Source organism: Oncorhynchus tshawytscha, linkage group LG05 (genome assembly GCF_018296145.1).
Source record: "Oncorhynchus tshawytscha isolate Ot180627B linkage group LG05, Otsh_v2.0, whole genome shotgun sequence".
Taxonomy (NCBI): domain Eukaryota; kingdom Metazoa; phylum Chordata; class Actinopteri; order Salmoniformes; family Salmonidae; genus Oncorhynchus; species Oncorhynchus tshawytscha.
In genome coordinates this window covers 5,514,031-5,536,102 of record NC_056433.1, presented here as the reverse complement: position 1 = coordinate 5,536,102, position 22,072 = coordinate 5,514,031, and the positions used below count along the sequence as shown (strand labels likewise).

General features: G+C 48.7%; 1 protein-coding gene across 1 annotated transcript; it reads left to right on the top strand.

Moving 5' to 3' along the window:
* The first annotated feature begins 7,904 nt into the window (after positions 1 to 7,904).
* Positions 7,905 to 20,915, top strand: LOC112235303 (transmembrane emp24 domain-containing protein 10-like). Its single transcript, XM_042321363.1, has 5 exons — positions 7,905 to 8,110; positions 9,106 to 9,226; positions 12,181 to 12,254; positions 20,118 to 20,244; positions 20,622 to 20,915. The coding sequence occupies exons 1-5, from the start codon at positions 7,934 to 7,936 to the stop codon at positions 20,741 to 20,743; spliced, it is 621 nt and encodes a 206-aa protein (XP_042177297.1). The 5' UTR covers positions 7,905 to 7,933; the 3' UTR covers positions 20,744 to 20,915.
* Positions 20,916 to 22,072: the final 1,157 nt, after the last annotated feature.

Sequence of the window (22,072 nt, the reverse complement as noted above, 5' to 3'; positions counted from 1 at the left end):
TAACCCTGCACCAATATTGATGACATAGGCTACCTGCTAACCCTGCACCAATATTGATGCTATAGGCTACCCGCTAACCCTGCACCAATATTGATGCTATAGTTTCCTCTCTAGCCGTGATAGTGCATATCTGCTCAAATCTCTTGATAGAACTCCTCAGGTTCAATCACAAGCATCCTTGTTTTGGAGTATGAGAGACTAGACCTATTGGCCCAATCCTCTTCATGTCGTAAGTGCTCAGTGCCCCATCAGTGTGTTATTCATCACTCTATTAATATGCCTTGCCTTCAGCTCCATCAGTGTGTTATTCATCACTCTATTAATATGCCTTGTCTTTAGCTCCATCAGTGTGTTATTCATCACTCTGTTAATATGCCTTGCTCTCAGCTCCATCAGTGTGTTATTCATCACTCTGTTAATATGCCTTGCTCTCAGCTCCATCAGTGTGTTATTCATCACTCTGTTAATATGCCTTGCTCTCAGCACCATCAGTGTGCTATTCATCACTCTATTAATATGCCTTGTCTTCAGCTCCAACAGTGTGTTATTCATCACTCTATTAATATGCCTTGTCTTCAGCTCCATCAGTGTGTTATTCATTACTCTATTAATATGCCTTGTCTTCAGCTCCATCAGTGTGTTATTCATTACTCTATTAATATGCCTTGTCTTCAGCTCCATCAGTGTGTCATTCATCACTCTATTAATATGCCTTGCCAGCCCCGAGGAGAAGGAGCGTCGGCAGTAATAGCAGGTGCTCGTCACTTCTTTTAGCATCAGCATCAACAGCAGTAAAATTAGACCTCTCTGACGCCAACCTGCGTCGATGCTGCAACCCAGGGGAGGAAGCAGGCAGTAGCGTCTGCCTGAGAAAAAAAGGAACAAAATAAAAGGAGGGAGAGGGGGTGTGGAGGGGGATAAGGATAAGACAGAGAGGGGAGGTAGAGAGGGGGGAAGTAGAGAGAGATAGAAAGAGGGGTAGGGAAGAGAAGAGAGAGGGTGGAGTAGAGAGAGATAGAAAGAGGGGTAGGGAAGAGAAGAGAGAGGGAGAAGAAGGGAGAGAAAGAGAGAGGGAGTAAAGAAGAGAGAGAGAGTTAAGAAGAGAGAGAGAGTGCAGTGATGAGAGGGAGAACTGAATTCGTATTTGTGCCAACAAGCATCTCCGTTTGGCTCCGCTCCATCTCCCCATCCTCATCGTTTGGCTCCGCTCCATCTCCCCATCCTCATCTCCCCGTTTGGTTCAGCTCCATCTCCCCATCCTCATCGTTTGGTTCAGCTCCATCTCCCCATCCTCATCGTTTGGCTCCAGCTCCATCTCCCCATCCTCATCGTTTGGTTCAGCTCCATCTCCCCATCCTCATCGTTTGGTTCAGCTCCATCTCCCCATCCTCATCGTTTGGCTCCTCTCCATCTCCCCATCCTCATTGTTTGGCTCCTCTCCATCTTCACGGTAGCCCCATCCTCATCGTTTGGCTCCGCTCCATCTTCACGGTAGCCACATCCTCATCGTTTGGCTCCTCTCCATCTTCATGGTAGCCCCATCCTCATCGTTTGGCTCCTCTCCATCTTCATGGTAGCCCCATCCTCATCGTTTGGTTCCGCACCATCTTCATGGTAGCCCCATCCTCATCGTTTGGTTCTGCACCATCTTCATGGTAGCCCCATCCCTCATCTTCACGGTTTGGTTCTGCACCATCTTCATGGTAGCCCCATCCTCATCATTTGGTTCTGCACCATCTGCCCCACCATCTTCATGGTAGCCCCATCCTCATCATTTGGTTCTGCACCATCTTCATGGTAGCCCCATCCTCATCATTTGATTCTGCACCATCTTCACGGTAGCCCCATCCTCATCATTTGGTTCTGCACCATCTTCATGGAAGCCCCATCCTCATCGTTTGGTTCTGCACCATCTTCATGGTAGCCCCATCCTCATCGTTTGGCTCCTCTCAACTCCCAGGAGTCAGGACATGGATGAATTCGTCAGAAATCCAATAGCAGTTGCCTCAGCCTCTCTTCCTGTGTCCGTATGTCTGTTTGAGGATTATCTTAAATAGATTCACGCACTAAGAAAACAACCCACCACAGGTCACAGTTGGTAATGTCTCATATATAAATGTATAATGACAATATGGGATTTGCGTCACGTGTCAATATTTCCTATGAATGAACCATATTTCTCATACATGCTTTCATAGGAGATGATGACAACATCATATTTGAGACAGACAAGAAAGCAGACCCATTTGGACCTCTGTTAACATTCATATATAGGGGGCTGGATAAAAATAAACATTTTTCAGGAAGTCACAATGCAATTACCACGCATGACCAGTCTGGTTTCTGCTGTTGAAGTGTATTATGTACAGTATCCACAGCACTATTGCTTCATCCTGAGTGACACGCAGTATCAATGTCTAGAGTCTCTCCAGTTGTAGTTTGTTTGTATAGGAGCTCCTGCAATAAAGGTCACCGACACGGTCTCAGGTAGGGAGGGCCATTACCTAGAAGGTGTGGAAACACGATTGACGTCATCCCGCCATCCACTCCTAGTGAGAGGTGTCATAATCCTCAACCTCTGGCTCTGATAATGACATTTGTCACAGGACCAAGGCATTAGAGAGGTCATAACAGCTCGTATCTGGTCATAGCAGGTCGTAACAGGTCATAAGTGCTCTATTACCCTCATCACTCCCAGGTTGAAAACCAGAGCTATATACTGTCTCTATAGAGGCAGGTCAGTAGGTTTATGGCTCTATAGAGGCAGGTCAGTATCCTTATTGCTCTATAGAGGCAGATCAGTAGCTTTATTGCTCTATAGAGGCAGATCAGTAGCTTTATGGCTCTATAGAGGCAGGTCAGTAGCTTTATCTATGGCTCTATAGAGGCAGGTCAGTAGCTTTATCTATGGCTCTATAGAGGCAGGTCATGGCTCTATAGAGGCAGGTCTTTATCTATGGCTCTATAGGCAGATCAATAGCTTAATCTATGGCTCTACAGAGGCAGGTCAGTAGCTTTATCTATGGCTCTACAGAGGCAGGTCAGTAGCTTTATCTATGTCTCTATAGAGGCAGGTCAGTAGCTTTATCTACTGTATGGCTCTACAGAGGCTGGCAAGTAGCTTTATCTATGGCTCTCGTAGAAATGGAAGGTCACTGCAATTTCATTTAGGGAATTTTGGCAGCAGAATAGCATACCTCTCTTGTGGTGAAATAGATCTGATCTTAATCAGCGAGACTAACCTGGATAAATAGAGGTTAAATACCATCAAACATAGGGGTAATGGCAATTCAGAATAGTGGCAGTGAGAGTGACAAATTCAGAGGGGTGAATTGACGTACAGCCATAACACCAGTGGGAGACACAGCTTTACCTGTCTAATGATTAGTGTTCACTCAGTGACTGCCTCTGCTCTTAGCGGGCCCGACTGGAGTGCTGGGTCTTCTCTAGGGGATCCGGAAGTGGAGGTTTCCCTGGAAACCGGACAGCTCCATCAATCCTAATTGGGTAATCCCTGAGCTGCGGCTGACAACAAAATAATAGCTTTGGGGATCTTCAGGATACCCAGTGACTGTGAATGTGATACGTCCTGTTGTGTAATGCTGTTGAGGATTAACCACTTACTGTACTCTCTGGTTTGTTAGGTCATTACGTAATCAAATGAAATGCTACTTTTCACCAAACATGGTTAATGAATTCTTCAGTTAACTGGTAGGACCACGTAGCTACTGTCAAAAGAGTGATAAAATACAGTTTCAAATGAGGCCAATACAGGCCTAGCTAGATAAAGGGTGGCAGGTAGCCTCGAGGTTAGATCATTGGGCCAATAACTGGAAGGTTGCTAGTTTGAATACCGGAGCCGACTGTGACCTTGAGCAAGGCACTAAACATAATTGCTGTACAAGGGTGACCTGGGCTGTGATCCCACTCCACTGCAGGTGTTTCAAGGAGAGTTTAGATATGCCAAAACACTTGACAAATATAAGCACCCCCACCCCCAAATTATAATAGATAGATATGATTTTATAGGCGCTTTATTATGGACTCTATGTATCCTCTATGTATCTATGGTATCTATGGTATCTATCTATCTATCGTATCTATCTATTCAATTTAATTCAAGGGGCTTTATTGGCATGGGAAACATGTGTTAACATTGCCTAAACAAGTGAGGTAGATAATATACAAAGTGAAATAAACCATAAAAATGAACAGTAAACATTACACATACAGAAGTTTCAAAACAATAAAGACATTACAAATGTCATATTACGTATATATACAGTGTTGCAACGATGTACAAATGGTTAAGGGTGCACAAGGGAAAATAAATATGGGTTGTATTTACAATGGTGTTTGTTGCCCTGGTTGCCCTTTTCTTGTGGCAACAGGTCACAAATCTTGCTGCTGTGATGGCACACTGTGGAATTTCACCCAGTAGATATGGGAGTTTATCAAAATTGGATTTGTTTTCGAATTCTTTATGGATCTGTGTAATCTGAGGGAAATATGTCTCTCTAATATGGTCTTACATTGGGCAGGAGGTTAGGAAGTACAGCTCAGTTTCCAACTCATTTTGTGGGCAGTGAGCACATAGCCTGTCTTCTCTTGAGAGCCAGGTCTGCCTACGGTGGCCTTTCTCAATAGCAAGGCTATGCTCACTGAGTCTGTACATAATCAAAGCTTTCTTTAAGTTTGGGTCAGTCACAGTGGTCAGGTATTCTTCCACTGTATACTCTCTGTTTAGGGCCAAATAGCATTCTAGTTTGCTCTGTTTTTTTGTTATTTCTTTCCAATGTGTCAAGTAATTATCTTTTTGTTTTCTCATGATTTGGTTGGGTCTAATTGTGCTGCTGTCCTGGGGCTCTGTGTGGTGTGTTTGTGTTTGTGAACAGAGCCCCAGGACCAGCTTGCTTAGGGAACTCTTCTCCAGGTTCATCTCTCTGTAGGTGATGGCTTTGTTATGGAAGGTTTGGGAATCGCTTCCTTTTAGGTGGTTGTAGAATTTAATGGCTCTTTTCTGGATTTTGATGATTGGTGGGTATCGGCATGCATTATTTGGTGTTCTACGTTGTACACTGAGGATATTTTTGTAGAATTCTGCATGCAGTCTCAATATGGTGTTTGTCCCATTTTGTGAAATCTTGGTTGGTGAGCGGACCGCAGACCTCACAACCATAAAGGGCAATGTGCTCTATGACTGATTAAAGTATTTTTTAGCCAGATCCTAATTGGTATGTTGAATTTTATGTTCCTTTTGATGGCAAAGAAGGCCCTTCTTGCCTTGTCTCTCAGATCGTTCACAGCTTTGTGGAAGTTACCTGTTGCGCTGATGTTTAGGCCAAGCTATGTATAGTTTTTTTGTGTGCTCTAGGGCAATGGTGTCTAGATGGAATTAGTATATGTGGTCCTGGCGACTGGACCTTTTTTGGAACACCATTATTTTGGTCTTACTGAGAATTACTGTCAGGGCCCAGGTCTGGCAAAATCTGTGCAGAATATCTCGGTGCTGCTGTAGGCCCTCCTTGGTTGGTGACCGAAGCACCAGATCATCAGCAAACTGTAGACATTTGACTTCAGATTCTAGTAGGGTGAGGCCAGGTGCTGCAGACTTTTCTAGTGCCCGTGCCAGTTCATTGATATATATGTTGAAGAGGGTGGGGCTTAAGCGGCATCCCTGACTCACCCCACGACCCTGTGTGAAGAAACGTGTTTTTTTTGCCAATTTTAATCTCACACTTGTTGTTTGTGTACATGGATTTTATAATGTCGTATGTTTTACCCCCAACACCACTTTCCATCAATTTGTATATTAGACCCTCATGCCAAATTGAGTCGAAGGCTTTTTTGAAATCAACAAAGCATGAGAAGACTTTGCCTTTGTTTTGGTTTGTTTGTTTGTCAGTTAGGCTGTGCAGGGTGAATACGTGGTCTGTCGTATGGTAATTTGGTAAAAAGCCATTTTGACATTTGCTCAGTACATTGTTTTCATTGAGGAAATGTACGAGTCTGCTGTTAATGATAATACAGAGGATTTTCCTAAGGTTGCTGTTGAGGCATATCCCACGGTAGTTATTGGGGTCAAATTTGTCTCCACTTTTGTGGATTGGGGTGATCAGTCCTTGGTTCCAAATATTGAGGAAGATGCCAGAGCTAAGGATGATATAAAGAGTTTTAGTATAGCCAATTGGAATTTGTTGTCCGTATATTTGACCATTGCATTAAGGGCACCATCAACACCACATGCCTTTTTGGGTTGGAGGGTTTTTATTTTGTTCTGTAGCTCATTGAAGGTAATTGGAGAATCCAGTGGGTTCTGGTAGTCTTTAATAGTTGATTCTAAGATTTGTATTTGATCCTGCATATGTTTTTGCTCTTTATTCTTTGTTATAGAGCCAAAAAGATCGGAGAAGTGGTTTACCCATACATCTCCATTTTGGATAGATAATTCTTTGTGTTCTTGTTTGTTTAGTGTTTTCCAATTTTCCCAGAAGTGAGTAGATTCTATGGATTCTTCAGTTACATTGAGCTGATTTCTGACATGCTGTTCCTTATTGTTTTAGTTTTCTGTCAGGTTTTCTGTGGTGTATTTCTGTATTGTTTTAGTGATTCACCATAGTGAAGGTGTAGACTCAGATTTTCTGGGTTTCTGTATTGTTTTAGTGATTCACCATAGTGAAGGTGTAGACTCAGGTTTTCTGGGTTTCTGTATTGTTTTAGTGATTCACCATAGTGAAGGTGTCAGGTTTTCTGTATTTCTGTATTGTTTTAGTGATTCAGGTTTTCTCAGGGGTTTCTGTATTGTTTTAGTGATTCATCATAGTGAAGGTGTAGACTCAGATTTTCTGGGTTTCTGTATTGTTTTAGTTTTTAGTTTGAACTAGTTTTTGTTTCTCAATTTCTTTCATAGGTTTTAGCATTCTTCATTAAACCATTTGTCATTGTTGTCCATTTTCTTCAGTTTTCTACTTGAGATTTTTTAGATTTGATAGGGAAGCTGAGAGGTCAAAAAACTGTTAAGATTTTCTACTGCCAAGTTTACACCTTCACTATTACAGTGGAACGTTTTACCCAGGAAATTGTCTAAAAGGGATTGAATTTGTAGTTGCCTAATTGTTTTTTGGTAGGTTTCCAAACTGCATTCCTTATATCTTATAGCATTTCTTAATGTTACTCAGTTCCTTTGGCTTTGATGCCTCATGATTGAGTATTCCTCTGTTCAAGTAGACTGTGATTTTGCTTTGATCTGATAGGGGTGTCAGTGGGCTGACTGAACGCTCTGAGAGTCTGGGTTGAGGTCACCAAGAGATGAGCTATAGGTGTACCTACCATAGGAGTCCCCTCGAAGCCTACCATTGACTATGTACATACCCAGCATGCGACAGAGCTGCTTGAGTTAAGACTATGTATCTATCTATCTATCTATCTATCTATCTATCTATCTATCTATCTATCTATCTGTCTATCTGTCTGTCTGTCTGTCTGTCTGTCTGTCTGTCTGTCTGTCTGTCTGTCTGTCTGTCTGTCTGTCTGTCTGTCTGTCTGTCTGTCTGTCTGTCTGTCTGTCTGTCTGTCTGTCTGTCTGTCTGTCTGTCTGTCTGTCTGTCTGTCTGTCTGTCTGTCTGTCTGTCTGTCTGTCTGTCTGTCTATCTATCTATCTATCTATCTATCTATCTATCTATCTATCTATCTATCTATCTATCTATCTATCTATCTATCTATCTATCTATCTATCTATCTATCTATCTATCTATCTATCTATCTATCTATCTATCTATCTATCTATCTATCTATCTATCTATCTATCTATCATCAGACCAAACTGTCAGTAGCCCTCCCTGACAGCTGCGGCGCTGTGGAGAAATCCGAGGTGTAAGAGGGAGCTCTTCAGCGGAGCTGCAGTTGTCGCTCGTGTTTTATTCGGCTTGTAGCCATGGCTCGGTTCGCTGCCTTACTGCTTTTACCTGTTCTCATTGAATCTGTATTTTCTATTTCTTTCTTTCTACCTGTAAATTCAAGAAAATGTCTACGGGAAGAGATTCACAAAGACGTGCTCGTCACGGGGGAGTATGATATCAACGACGAGTCCAACACTAAAACCAACCTGAAGGTGAGTTTGATGATGTTTGGGTAATACCGACGTTGCTCGGCTACGCTAGTTAGCTGCTAACTGTTAGCATTGAAGGCCCAAAACGTAGTTCGGTCATATTATTTCCCGATGAGAAGTAACGTTATCACAACGAAATGCAATACGTGGATATGATAACCTCAGCGCCCTGTTATCTGTGTGTATTTGCTTCCAATAGCGGACTGTTGTTAGTTTGTAGCTAACTCTGGTTAGCTTTGCTAGCTATGGTTAGCTTTGCTAGCTATGGTTAGCTTTGCTAGCTATGGTTAGCTTTGCTAGCTATGGTTAGCTTTGCTAGCTATGGTTAGCTTGGTTGGGCCTGTGACACATCCTTCCTGGTTCTTACCCTGTGAAAATGTGTTTGTTGACATTAAAATAGGTAGGATTGTACATTTCTCAAACCAAGTTCATGAAGTATTACATGTGTAAAGGAATTGGGGGAAAAAAATGTGCAGATCAGAGCTAACTGTTATTGTGTTGCTAACCCCATTTAAAAAAAAAAAATGTTTTAGTGTCAGTTGAGTTGGTGAACATTCATTCAGGATGTTACACGTCAGTCTTAACTCCCCCCCCCATCAACCACTCTGTGATACGTGTAACCTGCTAGCTAGGCTAGCTATGTTAGCATGCTGTAGATTTATCATGTGGATGTCAGCACAGGGCACGCAGGATTTAAAATAGGTATATCATTTGCCATCATTTGTGGAGCGATGGGTAAACGATGCTTCGTGGGTGACTGTTGTTGATGTGTGCAGAGGGTCCCTGGTTCGAGCCCGGGTAATGGGCGAGGGGACGGTCTAAAGTTATACGGTTACATTTAGCACATTATCGTGTTGTGAGTTATTTTTCATTACACGTCATTTAAGTAAACACAACATTGCCCACAGCGACTGCCGTGATACAGCAGCCGTCATAACGTGTGATGTATCTCTCAACTTTTTTTTATTCGTGTCATTTTGTTTGTCTACTGTTTTTAGATCACAGACTCATCGGGACACATCCTCTACTTGAAGGAAGATGCAACGAAAGGGAAGTTTGCCTTCACAACAGAAGATTATGACATGTTTGAAGTGTGCTTTGAGAGCAAGTCACCAATGGGTAAGTCAGTCTACGTCCCAAAATGGCTCCCTATTTAAGTGCACTACTTTTGACCACAGGGCCTATGAGCCCTGGTCAAAAGTAGTTCCCTGATGGCATTTGGGACATAGATAATGTGTATAGTTTTTCTTCTGTGTTTTACAGAGAGTGATGGGTACTCCTTCACCTAGATGTTTGTAATTGATAGTTTAACTGCATTATGCCATCCACAAGTAGTGTCTTGTGACAAATTGTTAACAAATGAGTTATCGTGCCACTCCTTGCCACTCTTTGTAATGCTATGCATTCGGGAAAGTATTCAGACCCCTTGACTGTTTCAAAATTATTCTAAAATTGATTAAATATTTTTTTCCTTATCAGTATCCCATAATGACAAAGCGAAAAACTGTTTTTTTTTTGTGCAAATATATTTACAAAAAAAGAAATTGCTTATTTACATAAGTGTAGATTGAGCTCAGGTGCATCCTGTTTCCATTGATCATCCTTGATGTTTCTACAACTTGGAGTCCACCTGTGGTAAATTCAATTGATTGGACATGATTTGGAAAGGCACACACCTGTCTATACAAGGTCCCACAGTTGACAGTGCATGTCCGAGCAAAAACCAATCCATGAGGTGGAAGGAATTGTCCATAGAGCTCAGAGACCGGATTGTGTCGAGGCACAGATCTGGGGAAGGGTACCAAAATATTTCTGCAGCATTGAAGGCCCCCAAGAACACAGTGGCCTCCATCATTCTTAAATGGAAGAAGTTTGGAACCACCAAGACTCTTCCTAGAGCTGGTCACATGGCCAAACTGCGCAATCGGGGGAGAAGGGCCTTGGTCAGGGAGGTGACAAAGAACCCGATGGTCACCCTGACAGAGCTCTTTAGGTCCTCTGTGGAGATGGGAGAACCTTCCAGAAGGACAACCATCTCTGCAGCACTCCACCAATCAGGCCTTTATGGTTGAGTGGCCAGTCGGAAGCCACTCCTCAGTAAAAGGCACATGACAGTCTGCTTGGAGTTGGTCAAAAGGCAGCTAAAGACTCTCAGACCATCAGAAACAAGATTCTCTGGTCTGATGAAACCAAGATTGAACTCTTTGGCCTGAATTCCAAGTGTCACATTTTGAGGAAACCTGGCACCATCCCTACAGTGACGCATGGTGATGGCAGCATCATGCTGCATCATGCTGTGGCGATGTTTTTCAATGGCAGGGACTGGGAGACTAGTCAGGATCGAGGGAAATATGAACAAAGTACAGTGAGACCCTTGATGAAAACCTGCTCCAAAGAGCTCAGGACCTCAGACTGGGGCGACAGTTCACCTTCCAACAGGACAACAACCCTAAACACACAGCCAAGACAATGCAGGAGTGGCTTCGGGACAAGTCTCTGAATGTTCTTGAGTGTCCCAGACCGAGCCCGGACTTGAACCCGATTTGAACATGTCTGGAGAGACCTGAAAATAGCTCTGCAAGCAACACTCCACATCCAACCTGACAGAGCGTGAGAGGATCTGCAGAGAACAATGGGAGAAACTCTCCAAATACATGTGTACCAAGCTTGTAGCTTCGTACCCAAGAGAACTTGAGGCTGTAATCATCAAAGGTACTGCCAAAGGTGCTTCAACAAAGTACTGAGAAAGGGGTCTGAATAATTATGTAAATGTGATGTTTAACCTGTTTTTGCTTAATCCTTTATAGGGTATTGTGTGTAGATTGATGAGGGGGGAAAAAACAACATAATACATTTTAGAATAAGGCTGTAACGTAACAAAATGTTGAAAATATCAAGGGGTCTGAATACTTTCTGAAGGCACTGTACATGGAGTGAAATGTTAGCAAAACAGGTTCTAGATTTCAGGCATTCAATGCGGTCAAGAAGTCAATGGAACTTGACCCAAACAATGGAAATGCCATGGAAACGCTTGTGGGAAAGATCTTCCCGGATCTTCTCATTGCCCCCCTGCAAAGTTAGCCTACATTTAGGCTATTGTTTATATGTGTATTCCACACTGCCTTTTACAATACGTAAATCATGACAGATTTGATAAATCCACATGTTTTTGATCATATTTGTTGAATGTGCGCCAATCCGGCGTCCTCCTTTTGTCTCCCCGCGGTCTGTGTTCCATTGACCCCTCTACCACATCTATAGGCTGGCCAGCACATGCTACATTTGGTTCTGGGTTCTGAGATGACAAACTGGTGTCTCCAAGTGGCCCCACTCCTCTCTCCAGTGTACACAGTTCCTAAGTCATTTCAATGCACTTTTATGACTCAAAGAGTTCATCTATAAGTTGCTTTTTTGAGCTCCTCGCTGAGTCGTCGAGGAACTAGAGCAAGGACACTTGTAGTTGTTTTGTTTGGGACACAAAACAGCATCCCCACAACTGTCGTTTAGGCAACCCTAAAACAGACCATTTATAAATCACCAATCAGGGTCAGGTGGGCATCATTTGAAAGCTTCTTCTATGGCCAACATGAGTTGTTATAAAACATATTACAGTGTTGGGCTTTCACGTGTAATTCAGGGAAACAGATCATCCCATTGGTGCCCATAGAAAGGAGTCCTGAGAGGATTCAGGTGTGTGAGACACGACAAAACAGGCTCATTGTGTTCAGAACAACCCAGAGTACGACACCGTGTCACCATGCACAGATAACGTAGTGATTATGAACGTTGACACTGTATATGACATGAGATTCATTATTTGGAAATATGAAGTGCAAGAAACCAGTGGATTGGGAAATTATCTAGAGCGGGGTTAACATTCAGTAGCTGAACAATGCATTTCAACATATCCCATTTCTATCCGAGTGAAACAAAACATTGCGTCCTGCTGAACGCACTCCACGTGACTGGAACGAGTCCTGACAACTGGTGTTATTGCTTGCTGTTATTAAATGAGCGAGTTAAAGCCTTTGCATGGAAATGTACTGAATAAAGGTGTATGTTCTGTCACCCAGGAACTGGGAGAGTCCCCGACCAGCTGGTTAATCTGGACATGAAGCACGGTGTAGAGGCTAAGAACTACGAGGAGGTGAGTAGAGACGAAGTCTTTCATTTGACCAGAGGGCAGTGCTCCTCGGCTGTCTCCTGAAGTTCAATCAATCTATACTGTATTCTTCCCTATACTGTATTCCCCTATACTGTCTTCCCTATACTGTCTTCCCTATACTGTCTTCCCTATACTGTCTCCCCCTATACTGTCTCCCCCTATACTGTCTTCCCTATACTGTATGCCCTATACTGTGATCGTGGACTTCAGGAGACAGCCGAGGGAGTGTAATTTGGGTATTACACAATGCGTGTGCTGGACAAGCTGCTGGTACCGTGTGTGTGTGTGTGTGTGTGTGTGTGATCATATCATGGGTTGTATTGAGAATCTAATACTGATCTGAGCTCGAGGCTCATGAGTGGGGATGCCTTAACAGACACCGGCTACTGGTGAGTACTTTACAGTACAACATGCCTGTGTGGGTGAGTACTCTACAGTACAACATGCCTGTGTGGGTGAGTACTCTACAGTACAACATGCCTGTGTGGGTGAGTACTCTACAGTACAACATGCCTGTGTGGGTGAGTACTCTACAGTACAACATGCCTGTGTGGGTGAGTACTCTACAGTACAACATGCCTGTGTGGGTGAGTACTCTACAGTACAACATGCCTGTGTGGGTGAGTACCGCTACAGTACAACATGCCTGTGTGGGTGAGTACTCTACAGTACAACATGCCTGTGTGGGTGAGTACTCTACAGTACAACATGCCTGTGTGGGTGAGTACTCTACAGTACAACATGCCTGTGTGGGTGAGTAGACCCCCTCTGGAGCCTAGGTTACTGTAGCCTCCCCCCTCTGGAGCCTAACATAGCCCCCTCTGAGCCTGGGTTACTGTAGCCTCCCCTAGAGCCTAACTGTAGCCTCCCCCTGGAGCCTAGGTTACTGGGCCTCCCCCTCTGGAGAGGTTACTGTAGCCTCCCCCTCTGGAGCCTACAACATGCCTGAGTGGGTGAGCCCCCTCTGGAGCCAGGTTACTGTAGCCTCCCCCAACATGCCTCCCCCTGGAGCCTGGGTGAGTACTCTGGAGCCAGTACAACTCTGCCTGTACTGTAGCCTCCCCCTGGAGCCTAGGTTACTGTAGCCTCCCCCTCTGGAGCCTAGGTTACTGTACTCCCCCCTCTGGAGCCTAGGTTACTGTAGCCTCCCCCTCTGGAGCCTAGGTTACTGTAGCCTCCCCCCTCTGGAGCCTAGGTTACTGTAGCCTCCCCCTCTGGAGCCTAGGTTACTGTAGCCTCCCCCTCTGGAGCCTAGGTTACTGTAGCCCCCTCTGGAGCCTAGGTTACTGTAGCCCCCCCCTCTGAGCCTAGGTTACTGTAGACTCCCTCCCTGGAGCCTAGGTTACTGTAGACCCCCTTCTGGAGCCTAGGTTACTGTAGACCCCCTGGAGCCTAGGTTACTGTAGCCCCCCTCTGGAGCCTAGGTTACTGTAGCCCCCCTCTGGAGCCTAGGTTACTGTAGCCCCCCCTCTGGAGCCTAGGTTACTGTAGCCCCCCTCTGGAGCCTAGGTTACTGTAGCCCCCCTCTGGAGCCTAGGTTACTGTAGCCCCCTCTGGAGCCTAGGTTACTGTAGCCCCCCCCTCTGGAGCCTAGGTTACTGTAGCCCCCCCTCTGGAGCCTAGGTTACTGTAGCCCCCCTCTGGAGCCTAGGTTACTGTAGCCCCCCTCTGGAGCCTAGGTTACTGTAGCCTCCCCCTGGAGCCTAGGTTACTGTAGCCCCCCTCTGGAGCCTAGGTTACTGTAGACCCCCCTCTGGAGCCTAGGTTACTGTAGCCCCCCTGGAGCCTAGGTTACTGTAGCCCCCCCTCTGGAGCCTAGGTTACTGTAGCCCCCCCTCTGGAGCCTAGGTTACTGTAGCCTCCCCCTCTGGAGCCTAGGTTACTGTAGCCCCCCCTCTGGAGCCTAGGTTACTGTAGCCCCCCTCTGGAGCCTAGGTTACTGTAGCCCTGTAGCCCCCTCTGGAGCCTAGGTTACTGTAGCCTCCCCCTCTGGAGCCTAGGTTACTGTAGCCTCCCCCTCTGGAGCCTAGGTTACTGTAGCCCCCCCTCTGGAGCCTAGGTTACTGTAGCCCCCTCTGGAGCCTAGGTTACTGTAGCCCCCCCTCTGGAGCCTAGGTTACTGTAGCCCCTCCTCTGGAGCCTAGGTTACTGTAGCCCCCCCCTCTGGAGCCTAGGAGCCCCCTCTGGAGCCTAGGTTACTGTAGCCCCCCCTCTGGAGCCTAGGTTACTGTAGCCCCCCCTCTGGAGCCTAGGTTACTGTAGCCCCCCCTCTGGAGCCTAGGTTACTGTAGCCCCCCTCTGGAGCCTAGGTTACTGTAGCCCCCCCCCTCTGGAGCCTAGGTTACTGTAGCCCCCCCTCTGGAGCCTAGGTTACTGTAGCCCCCTCTGGAGCCTAGGTTACTGTAGCCCCCCTCTGGAGCCTAGGTTACTGTAGCCTCCCCCTCTGGAGCCTAGGTTACTGTAGCCCCCCCTCTGGAGCCTAGGTTACTGTAGCCTCCCCTCTGGAGCCTAGGTTACTGTAGCCTCCCCCTCTGGAGCCTAGGTTACTGTAGCCCCCCCCCTCTGGAGCCTAGGTTACTTAGCCCCCCTCTGGAGCCTAGGTTACTGTAGCCTGAGCCCCCCCTCTGAGCCTAGGTTACTTACTGGAGCCTAGGTTACTGTAGCCCCCCCTCTGGAGCCTAGGTTACTGTAGCCCCCCTCTGGAGCCTAGGTTACTGTAGCCCCCCCTCTGGAGCCTAGGTTACTGTAGCCCCCCTCTGGAGCCTAGGTTACTGTAGCCCCCTCTGGAGCCTAGGTTACTGTAGCCCCCCCTCTGGAGCCTAGGTTACTGTAGCCCCCCTCTGGAGCCTAGGTTACTGTAGCCCCCCTCTGGAGCCTAGGTTACTGTAGCCCCCCCCCTCTGGAGCCTAGGTTACTGTAGCCTCCCCCTCTGGAGCCTAGGTTACTGTAGCCTCCCCCTCTGGAGCCTAGGTTACTGTAGCCTCCCCCCCTCTGGAGCCTAGGTTACTGTAGCCTCCCCCCTCTGGAGCCTAGGTTACTGGCCCCCTCTGGAGCCTAGGTTACTGTAGCCCCCCCCTCTGGAGCCTAGGTTACTGTAGACCCCCCCTCTGGAGCCTAGGTTACTGTAGCCTCCCCCCTCTGGAGCCTAGGTTACTGTAGCCTCCCCCTCTGGAGCCTAGGTTACTGTAGCCCCCCCCTCTGGAGCCTAGGTTACTGTAGCCCCCCCCTCTGGAGCCTAGGTTACTGTAGCCTCCCCTCTGGAGCCTAGGTTACTGTAGACCCCCTCTGGAGCCTAGGTTACTGTAGCCCCCCCCCTGGAGCCTAGGTTACTGTAGCCCCCCCCTCTGGAGCCTAGGTTACTGTAGCCCCCTGGAGCCTAGGTTACTGAGCCTCCCCCCTCTGGGGCCTAGGTTACTGTAGCCCCCCTCTGGAGCCTAGGTTACTGTAGCCCCCCCTCTGGAGCCTAGGTTACTGTAGCCCCCTCTGGAGCCTAGGTTACTGTAGCCCCCCCTGGAGCCTAGGTTACTGTAGCCCCCCCCTGGAGCCTAGGTTACTGTAGCCCCCCCTCTGGAGCCTAGGTTACTGTAGCCCCCCTCTGGAGCCTAGGTTACTGTAGCCCCCCTCTGGAGCCTAGGTTACTGTAGCCCCCTCTGGAGCCTAGGTTACTGTAGCCTCCCCTGGAGCCTAGGTTACTGTAGCCTCCCCCTCTGGAGCCTAGGTTACTGTAGCCCCCCCTCTGGAGCCTAGGTTACTGTAGCCTAGCCCCCCTCTGGAGCCTAGGTTACTGTAGCCTCCCCCTCTGGAGCCTAGGTTACTGTAGAGCCTAGGTTACTGTAGCCTCCCCTCTGGAGCCTAGGTTACTGTAGCCTCCCCCTCTGGAGCCTAGGTTACTGTAGCCTCCCTCTGGAGCCTAGGTTACTGTAGCCTCCCCCTCTGGAGCCTAGGTTACTGTAGCCTCCCCCTCTGGAGCCTAGGTTACTGTAGCCTCCCCCCTCTGGAGCCTAGGTTACTGTAGCCCCCTCTGGAGCCTAGGTTACTGTAGCCTCCCCCCTCTGGAGCCTAGGTTACTGTAGCCCCCTCTGGAGCCTAGGTTACTGTAGCCCCCCCTCTGGAGCCTAGGTTACTGTAGCCTCCCCTCTGGAGCCTAGGTTACTGTAGCCCCCTTCTGGAGCCTAGGTTACTGTAGCCCCCCCCTCTGGAGCCTAGGTTACTGTAGCCCCCCCTCTGGAGCCTAGGTTACTGTAGCCCCCCTCTGGAGCCTAGGTTACTGTAGCCCCCCCCTCTGGAGCCTAGGTTACTGTAGCCCCCCCTCTGGAGCCTAGGTTACTGTAGCCCCCCTCTGGAGCCTAGGTTACTGTAGCCCCCCCTCTGGAGCCTAGGTTACTGTAGCCCCCCCTCTGGAGCCTAGGTTACTGTAGCCCCCCTCTGGAGCCTAGGTTACTGTAGCCCCCCTCTGGAGCCTAGGTTACTGTAGCCCCCCTCTGGAGCCTAGGTTACTGTAGCCCCCCTCTGGAGCCTAGGTTACTGTAGACTGGAGCCTAGGTTACCCCCTCTGGAGCCTAGGTTACTGTAGCCCCCTCTGGAGCCTAGGTTACTGTAGCCCCCCCTGGAGCCTAGGTTACTGTAGCCCCCCCTCTGGAGCCTAGGTTACTGTAGCCCCCTCTGGAGCCTAGGTTACTGTAGCCCCCCTCTGGAGCCTAGGTTACTGTAGCCTCCCCCTCTGGAGCCTAGGTTACTGTAGCCCCCCCTCTGGAGCCTAGGTTACTGTAGCCCCCCCTCTGGAGCCTAGGTTACTGTAGCCCCTCCCTCTGGAGCCTAGGTTACTGTAGCCCCTCCCTCTGGAGCCTAGGTTACTGTAGCCTCCCCCCTGGAGCCTAGGTTACTGTAGCCTCCCCCTCTGGAGCCTAGGTTACTGTAGCCTCCCCCCTGGAGCCTAGGTTACTGTAGCCTCCCCCTCTGGAGCCTAGGTTACTGTAGCCTCCCCCTCTGGAGCCTAGGTTACTTAGCCTCCCCCCCTCTGGAGCCTAGGTTACTGTAGCCTCCCCCTCTGGAGCCTAGGTTACTGTAGCCTCCCCCCTCTGGAGCCTAGGTTACTGTAGCCTCCCCCTCTGGAGCCTAGGTTACTGTAGCCTCCCCCTCTGGAGCCTAGGTTACTGTAGCCTCCCCCCTCTGGAGCCTAGGTTACTGTAGCCTCCCCCCTCTGAGCCTAAGTTACTGTAGCCCCCTCTGGAGCCTAGGTTACTGTAGCCCCCTCTGGAGCCAGGTTAAGCCCCTCCTCTGGAGCCTAGGTTACTGTAGCCCCCCTCTGGAGCCTAGGTTACTGTAGCCTCCCCCTGGAGCCTAGGTTACTGTAGCCCCCTCTGGAGCCTAGGTTACTGTAGCCCCCCCCTCTGGAGCCTAGGTTACTGTAGCCCCCTCTGGAGCCTAGGTTACTGTAGGCCCCCCTCTGGAGCCTAGGTTACTGTAGCCCCCCCTCCAGCCTAGGTTAAGCCCCCCTCTGGAGCCTAGGTTACTGTAGCCCCCTCTGGAGCCTAGGTTACTGTAGCCCCCCCTCTGGAGCCTAGGTTACTGTAGCCCCCCTCTGGAGCCTAGGTTACTGTAGCCTCCCCTCTGGAGCCTAGGTTACTGTAGCCTCCCCCTCTGGAGCCTAGGTTACTGTAGCCCTCTGGAGCCTAGGTTACTGTAGCCCCCCTCTGGAGCCTAGGTTACTGTAGCCCCCCCCTCTGGAGCCTAGGTTACTGTAGCCCCCCCCTCTGGAGCCTAGGTTACTGTAGCCCCCCCTCTGGAGCCTAGGTTACTGTAGCCCCCCCTCAGCCTAGGTTACTGTAGCCCCCCCCTGGAGCCTAGGTTACTGTAGACCCCCCCCTCTGGAGCCTAGGTTACTGTAGCCTCCCCCTGGAGCCTAGGTTACTGTAGCCTCCCCCTCTGGAGCCTAGGTTACTGTAGCCTCCCCCTCTGGAGCCTAGGTTACTGTAGACTCCCCCTCTGGAGCCTAGGTTACTGTAGCCCCCCCTCTGGAGCCTAGGTTACTGTAGCCCCCCTCTGGAGCCTAGGTTACTGTAGCCCCCCTCTGGAGCCTAGGTTACTGTAGCCCCCTCTGGAGCCTAGGTTACTGTAGCCTCCCCCTGGAGCCTAGGTTACTGTAGACCCCCCTCTGGACAGGTTAGACCCCCTCTGAGCCAGCTGTAGCCCCCCTCTGGAGCCTAGGTTACTGTCCAGCCTAGGTTACTGTAGCATACTGACGGCGTTACACGCGTAAAAATTAGGGAGATATTTTTAACAACATTTAACATTTTTAACATTTAACATTTCACATTGGATTTATTAACTACAAAAAGGTAAGATGTGTTTTTATTCTGGTGCCGCTCTGAACACAGAAGCTTGTTAAAAGCTAACGTTTGCTCTGATCCAACGTTAAACCAACTCTGAAGTTTATAAAGACATTCAAAGCTCCTCCATAGGAGCCGTTTCCCACAGAAGGCTACTGTAGCCCCTCCCCAGAAGGCTACTGTAGAAGGCCCTAGCCCCCCCACCGAAGGCTACTATAGCCCTCCCCCACCAGCAACTGTAGCCCCTCCCCCTCCACCTAAAAGCAGCACCCTCCTCCACCAGCAACCCTCCAGCAGCACTAGCCCCTCCCCTCCACTAAAAGGCAACCTTCCCCTCCAGCAGCCCTCCACCTAAAACAGCCTCCAAGCCTCCTCTGTAGGTATAATGCAGTCATCACAAGATGTCCAGCGCTCCAAGCCTCCATCTCCAGCAACCCTAAAAATGTCAGTTGCACTCGCACCCAACACTGACTGGCAGCACAGTGTGTTAGCCTTCCATTATGATTAAAATAGTATTTGCATTTAATGACTTTCCAATACAGATGAAATTGTTTACTCACTCCACAGCAACCTTCTCTAGCAGCACTCACTCCACAGCAACCTTCTCTAGCAGCACTCACTCCACAGCAAGCTTCTCTAGCAGCACTCACTCCACAGCAAGCTTCTCTAATCAGCACTCACTCCACAGCAAGCTTTCTAATCAGCACTCACTCCACAGCAACTTCTCTAGCGGCACTCACTCCACAGCAAGCTTCTATATATAGCTATGTGTGTGTGTGTGTGTGTGTGTGTGTGTGTGTGTGTGTGTGTGTGTGTGTGTGTGTATATATGAGGTTTAAAAAGGAACGATATAGACCAGTACATTTTTGTGGTTCGACCCGGTTCAGAACTTTATTTTGCTGGTCGGAACAGGACACAAATAATAACGGTTCTGTTCTGAACGAAACGATTTCCAACATCTGCTAATCATATCACATCCTTTTAAAAAAAAGTTGTAGCATGTGTGACCAGATTCTCTGCTTGGGAATCAATACGTTTGCTAAACTAAAGCAGGAGGAAGGGTAGAGCGTTCTACATACCAGACAGATTAGTTCAACAGGAACACAAGCTGTTCTCTGCTGCGATCTGGCAGTACTGCTGAATAGCTCAAGAGCGACCCCAACTGGACAAACTGGGTCACAGCACAGTCCAAGCCTCATTTGAATAATATAATACAAAATATTTGCCATTTAACAGACATTTTAATCCGAAGTGATTTACAGTTATGCATGCATACATACATGCATACATTTTTACATTTGGTTGATCCCTGGAATCAAACCCACTTTCCAGGCATTGTAAGTGCCATGCTCTACCAACTGAACTACAGAAGACCACTCACATTTCTCAAACTTTTAAAACAATTTAATGTATTTGTTCCCGTCCATCAAACATCCAATCCAATAAACACCTACTGACATGGGATGGATTGTGGCGTTGCGTTGTTGATTGATTTTGTTGTCTCTCGTCCAATCAGATCGCCAAGGTGGAGAAGCTGAAGCCCCTGGAGGTGGAGCTAAGGCGGCTGGAGGACCTATCGGAGTCCATCGTCAATGACTTTGCCTACATGAAGAGGAGAGAGGAGGAGATGAGGGATACCAACGGTAAAAAAAGCACTTGTACCGATAAAGTAGTACCACAATGTATTCTAGCCTGATCCTAACTTGGTAAAGGATTGTGGAACTCAAATTTAAACACAAACCTCCCCATTTGTTGTCAATACATGCACGATTCTTGTGGAACTTGCTGTTACATTTCTCGAGTTATGTATTGGCCCACTAATGCTTAGTCTTAGCTCATTGTAAAAATCACCTACGCATCTCTAACAAGTCACAATTTATATAAAGTATGTGTATAACAAAGTCTCAATAAAGTTTGAAAATAAATACTAATGAATATAATTGGAGGAGAAAAAAAATGAAACAAAACAAGTCTCTTCTGTAATGTTAGTATATTTCTCACTCTGTTCTCCTTCTTCCAGAGTCCACCAACACACGTGTCCTGTACTTCAGCATCTTCTCTATGTGCTGTCTGATCGGCTTGGCCACCTGGCAGGTCTTCTACCTGCGACGTTTCTTCAAGGCAAAGAAGCTCATTGAGTAGAGGCATCACCACTCTGCCCGGGGAGAGCAGCCAAATGCTTACCCGATCAATCTCCACCATCTTCGGACTAACGTCATCAAAACTAGCGCTGTGACTGGAGGAGATGGAGACCCGCGTACTGTCGAGAGACAAAAAAGAAGGAATAAATCCAAAACCTGAGGCAAAACGGGAATAATTGTAGTCCTTTATTGGACAGTGTGCCAGTCTCGATCTCTTCCAGTGTTCTTATTTTGACCCTTACACACCTGGAACCACCACTATTCAGGAGTGAGGACAGCAGCCTGTGTTTTTAAATGACACCATATTTCCTTGAGTGCTCTACATGTTTTATTTTTTGCTTACCAGAGCCCCCATAGGGCTTCTGTTCCCCCATAGGGCTCCTGTTCCCCCCCCCCATAGGGCTCCTGTTCCCCCACCCCATAGGGCTCCTGTTCCCCCCATAGGGCTCCTGTTCCCCCCCATAGGGCTCCTGGTTTTCCCCCATAGGGCTCCTGTTTCCCCCATAGGGCTCCTCCCCCCCATAGGGCTCCTGTTCCCCCTCCCCCATAGGGCTCCTGTTCCCCCCTCCCCCATAGGGCTCCTGTTCCCCCCATAGGGCTCCCTCCCCCCCATAGGGCTCCTGGTTTCCCCCATAGGGCTCCTGTTCCCCCCCATAGGGCTCCTGTTCCCCCCATAGGGCTCCTGTTCCCCCCTAGGGCTCCTGTTCCCCCCTCCCCCCATAGGGCTCCTGTTCCCCCTCCCCCCATAGGGCTCCTGTTCCCCCTCCCCCCATAGGGCTCCTGTTCCCCCCCCCCCCCATAGGGCTCCTGTTCCCCCTCCCCCCCATAGGGCTCCTGTTTCCCCCCCCATAGGGCTCCTGTTCCCCCCCATAGGGCTCCTGGTTTCCCCCTCCCCCATAGGGCTCCCCCCATAGGGCTCCTTTCCCTCCCCCATAGGGCTCCTGTTCCCCCCATAGGGCTCCCCCCATAGGGCTCCTGGTTTCCCCCCCCCATAGGGCTCCTGGTTTCCCTCCCCCATAGGGCTCCTGTTCCCTCCCCCATAGGGCTCCTGTTCCCTCCCCCATAGGGCTCCTGTTCCCCCCCCCCATAGGGCTCCTGTTCCCTCCCCCATAGGGCTCCTGTTCCCTCCCCCCATAGGGCTCCTGTTCCCCCCCCCATAGGGCTCCTGTTCCCTCCCCCCATCCCTCCCCCATAGGGCTCCTGTTCCCTCCCCCCATAGGGCTCCTGTTCCCCCCATAGGGCTCCTGTTCCCTCCCCCCCCATAGGGCTCCTGTTCCCTCCCCCCATAGGGCTCCTGTTCCCTCCCCCCATGGGGCTCCTGTTCCCTCCC

Coding starts and splice junctions, on each gene's coding strand:
- LOC112235303 (XM_042321363.1), top strand. CDS start 7,934: ATGGCTCGGTTCGCTGCCTTACTGCTTTTACCTGTTCTCATTGAATCT. Junction 8,111..9,105: donor ACACTAAAACCAACCTGAAG/GTGAGTTTGATG, acceptor TACTGTTTTTAG/ATCACAGACTCATCGGGACA. Junction 12,255..20,117: donor AGGCTAAGAACTACGAGGAG/GTGAGTAGAGAC, acceptor TCGTCCAATCAG/ATCGCCAAGGTGGAGAAGCT.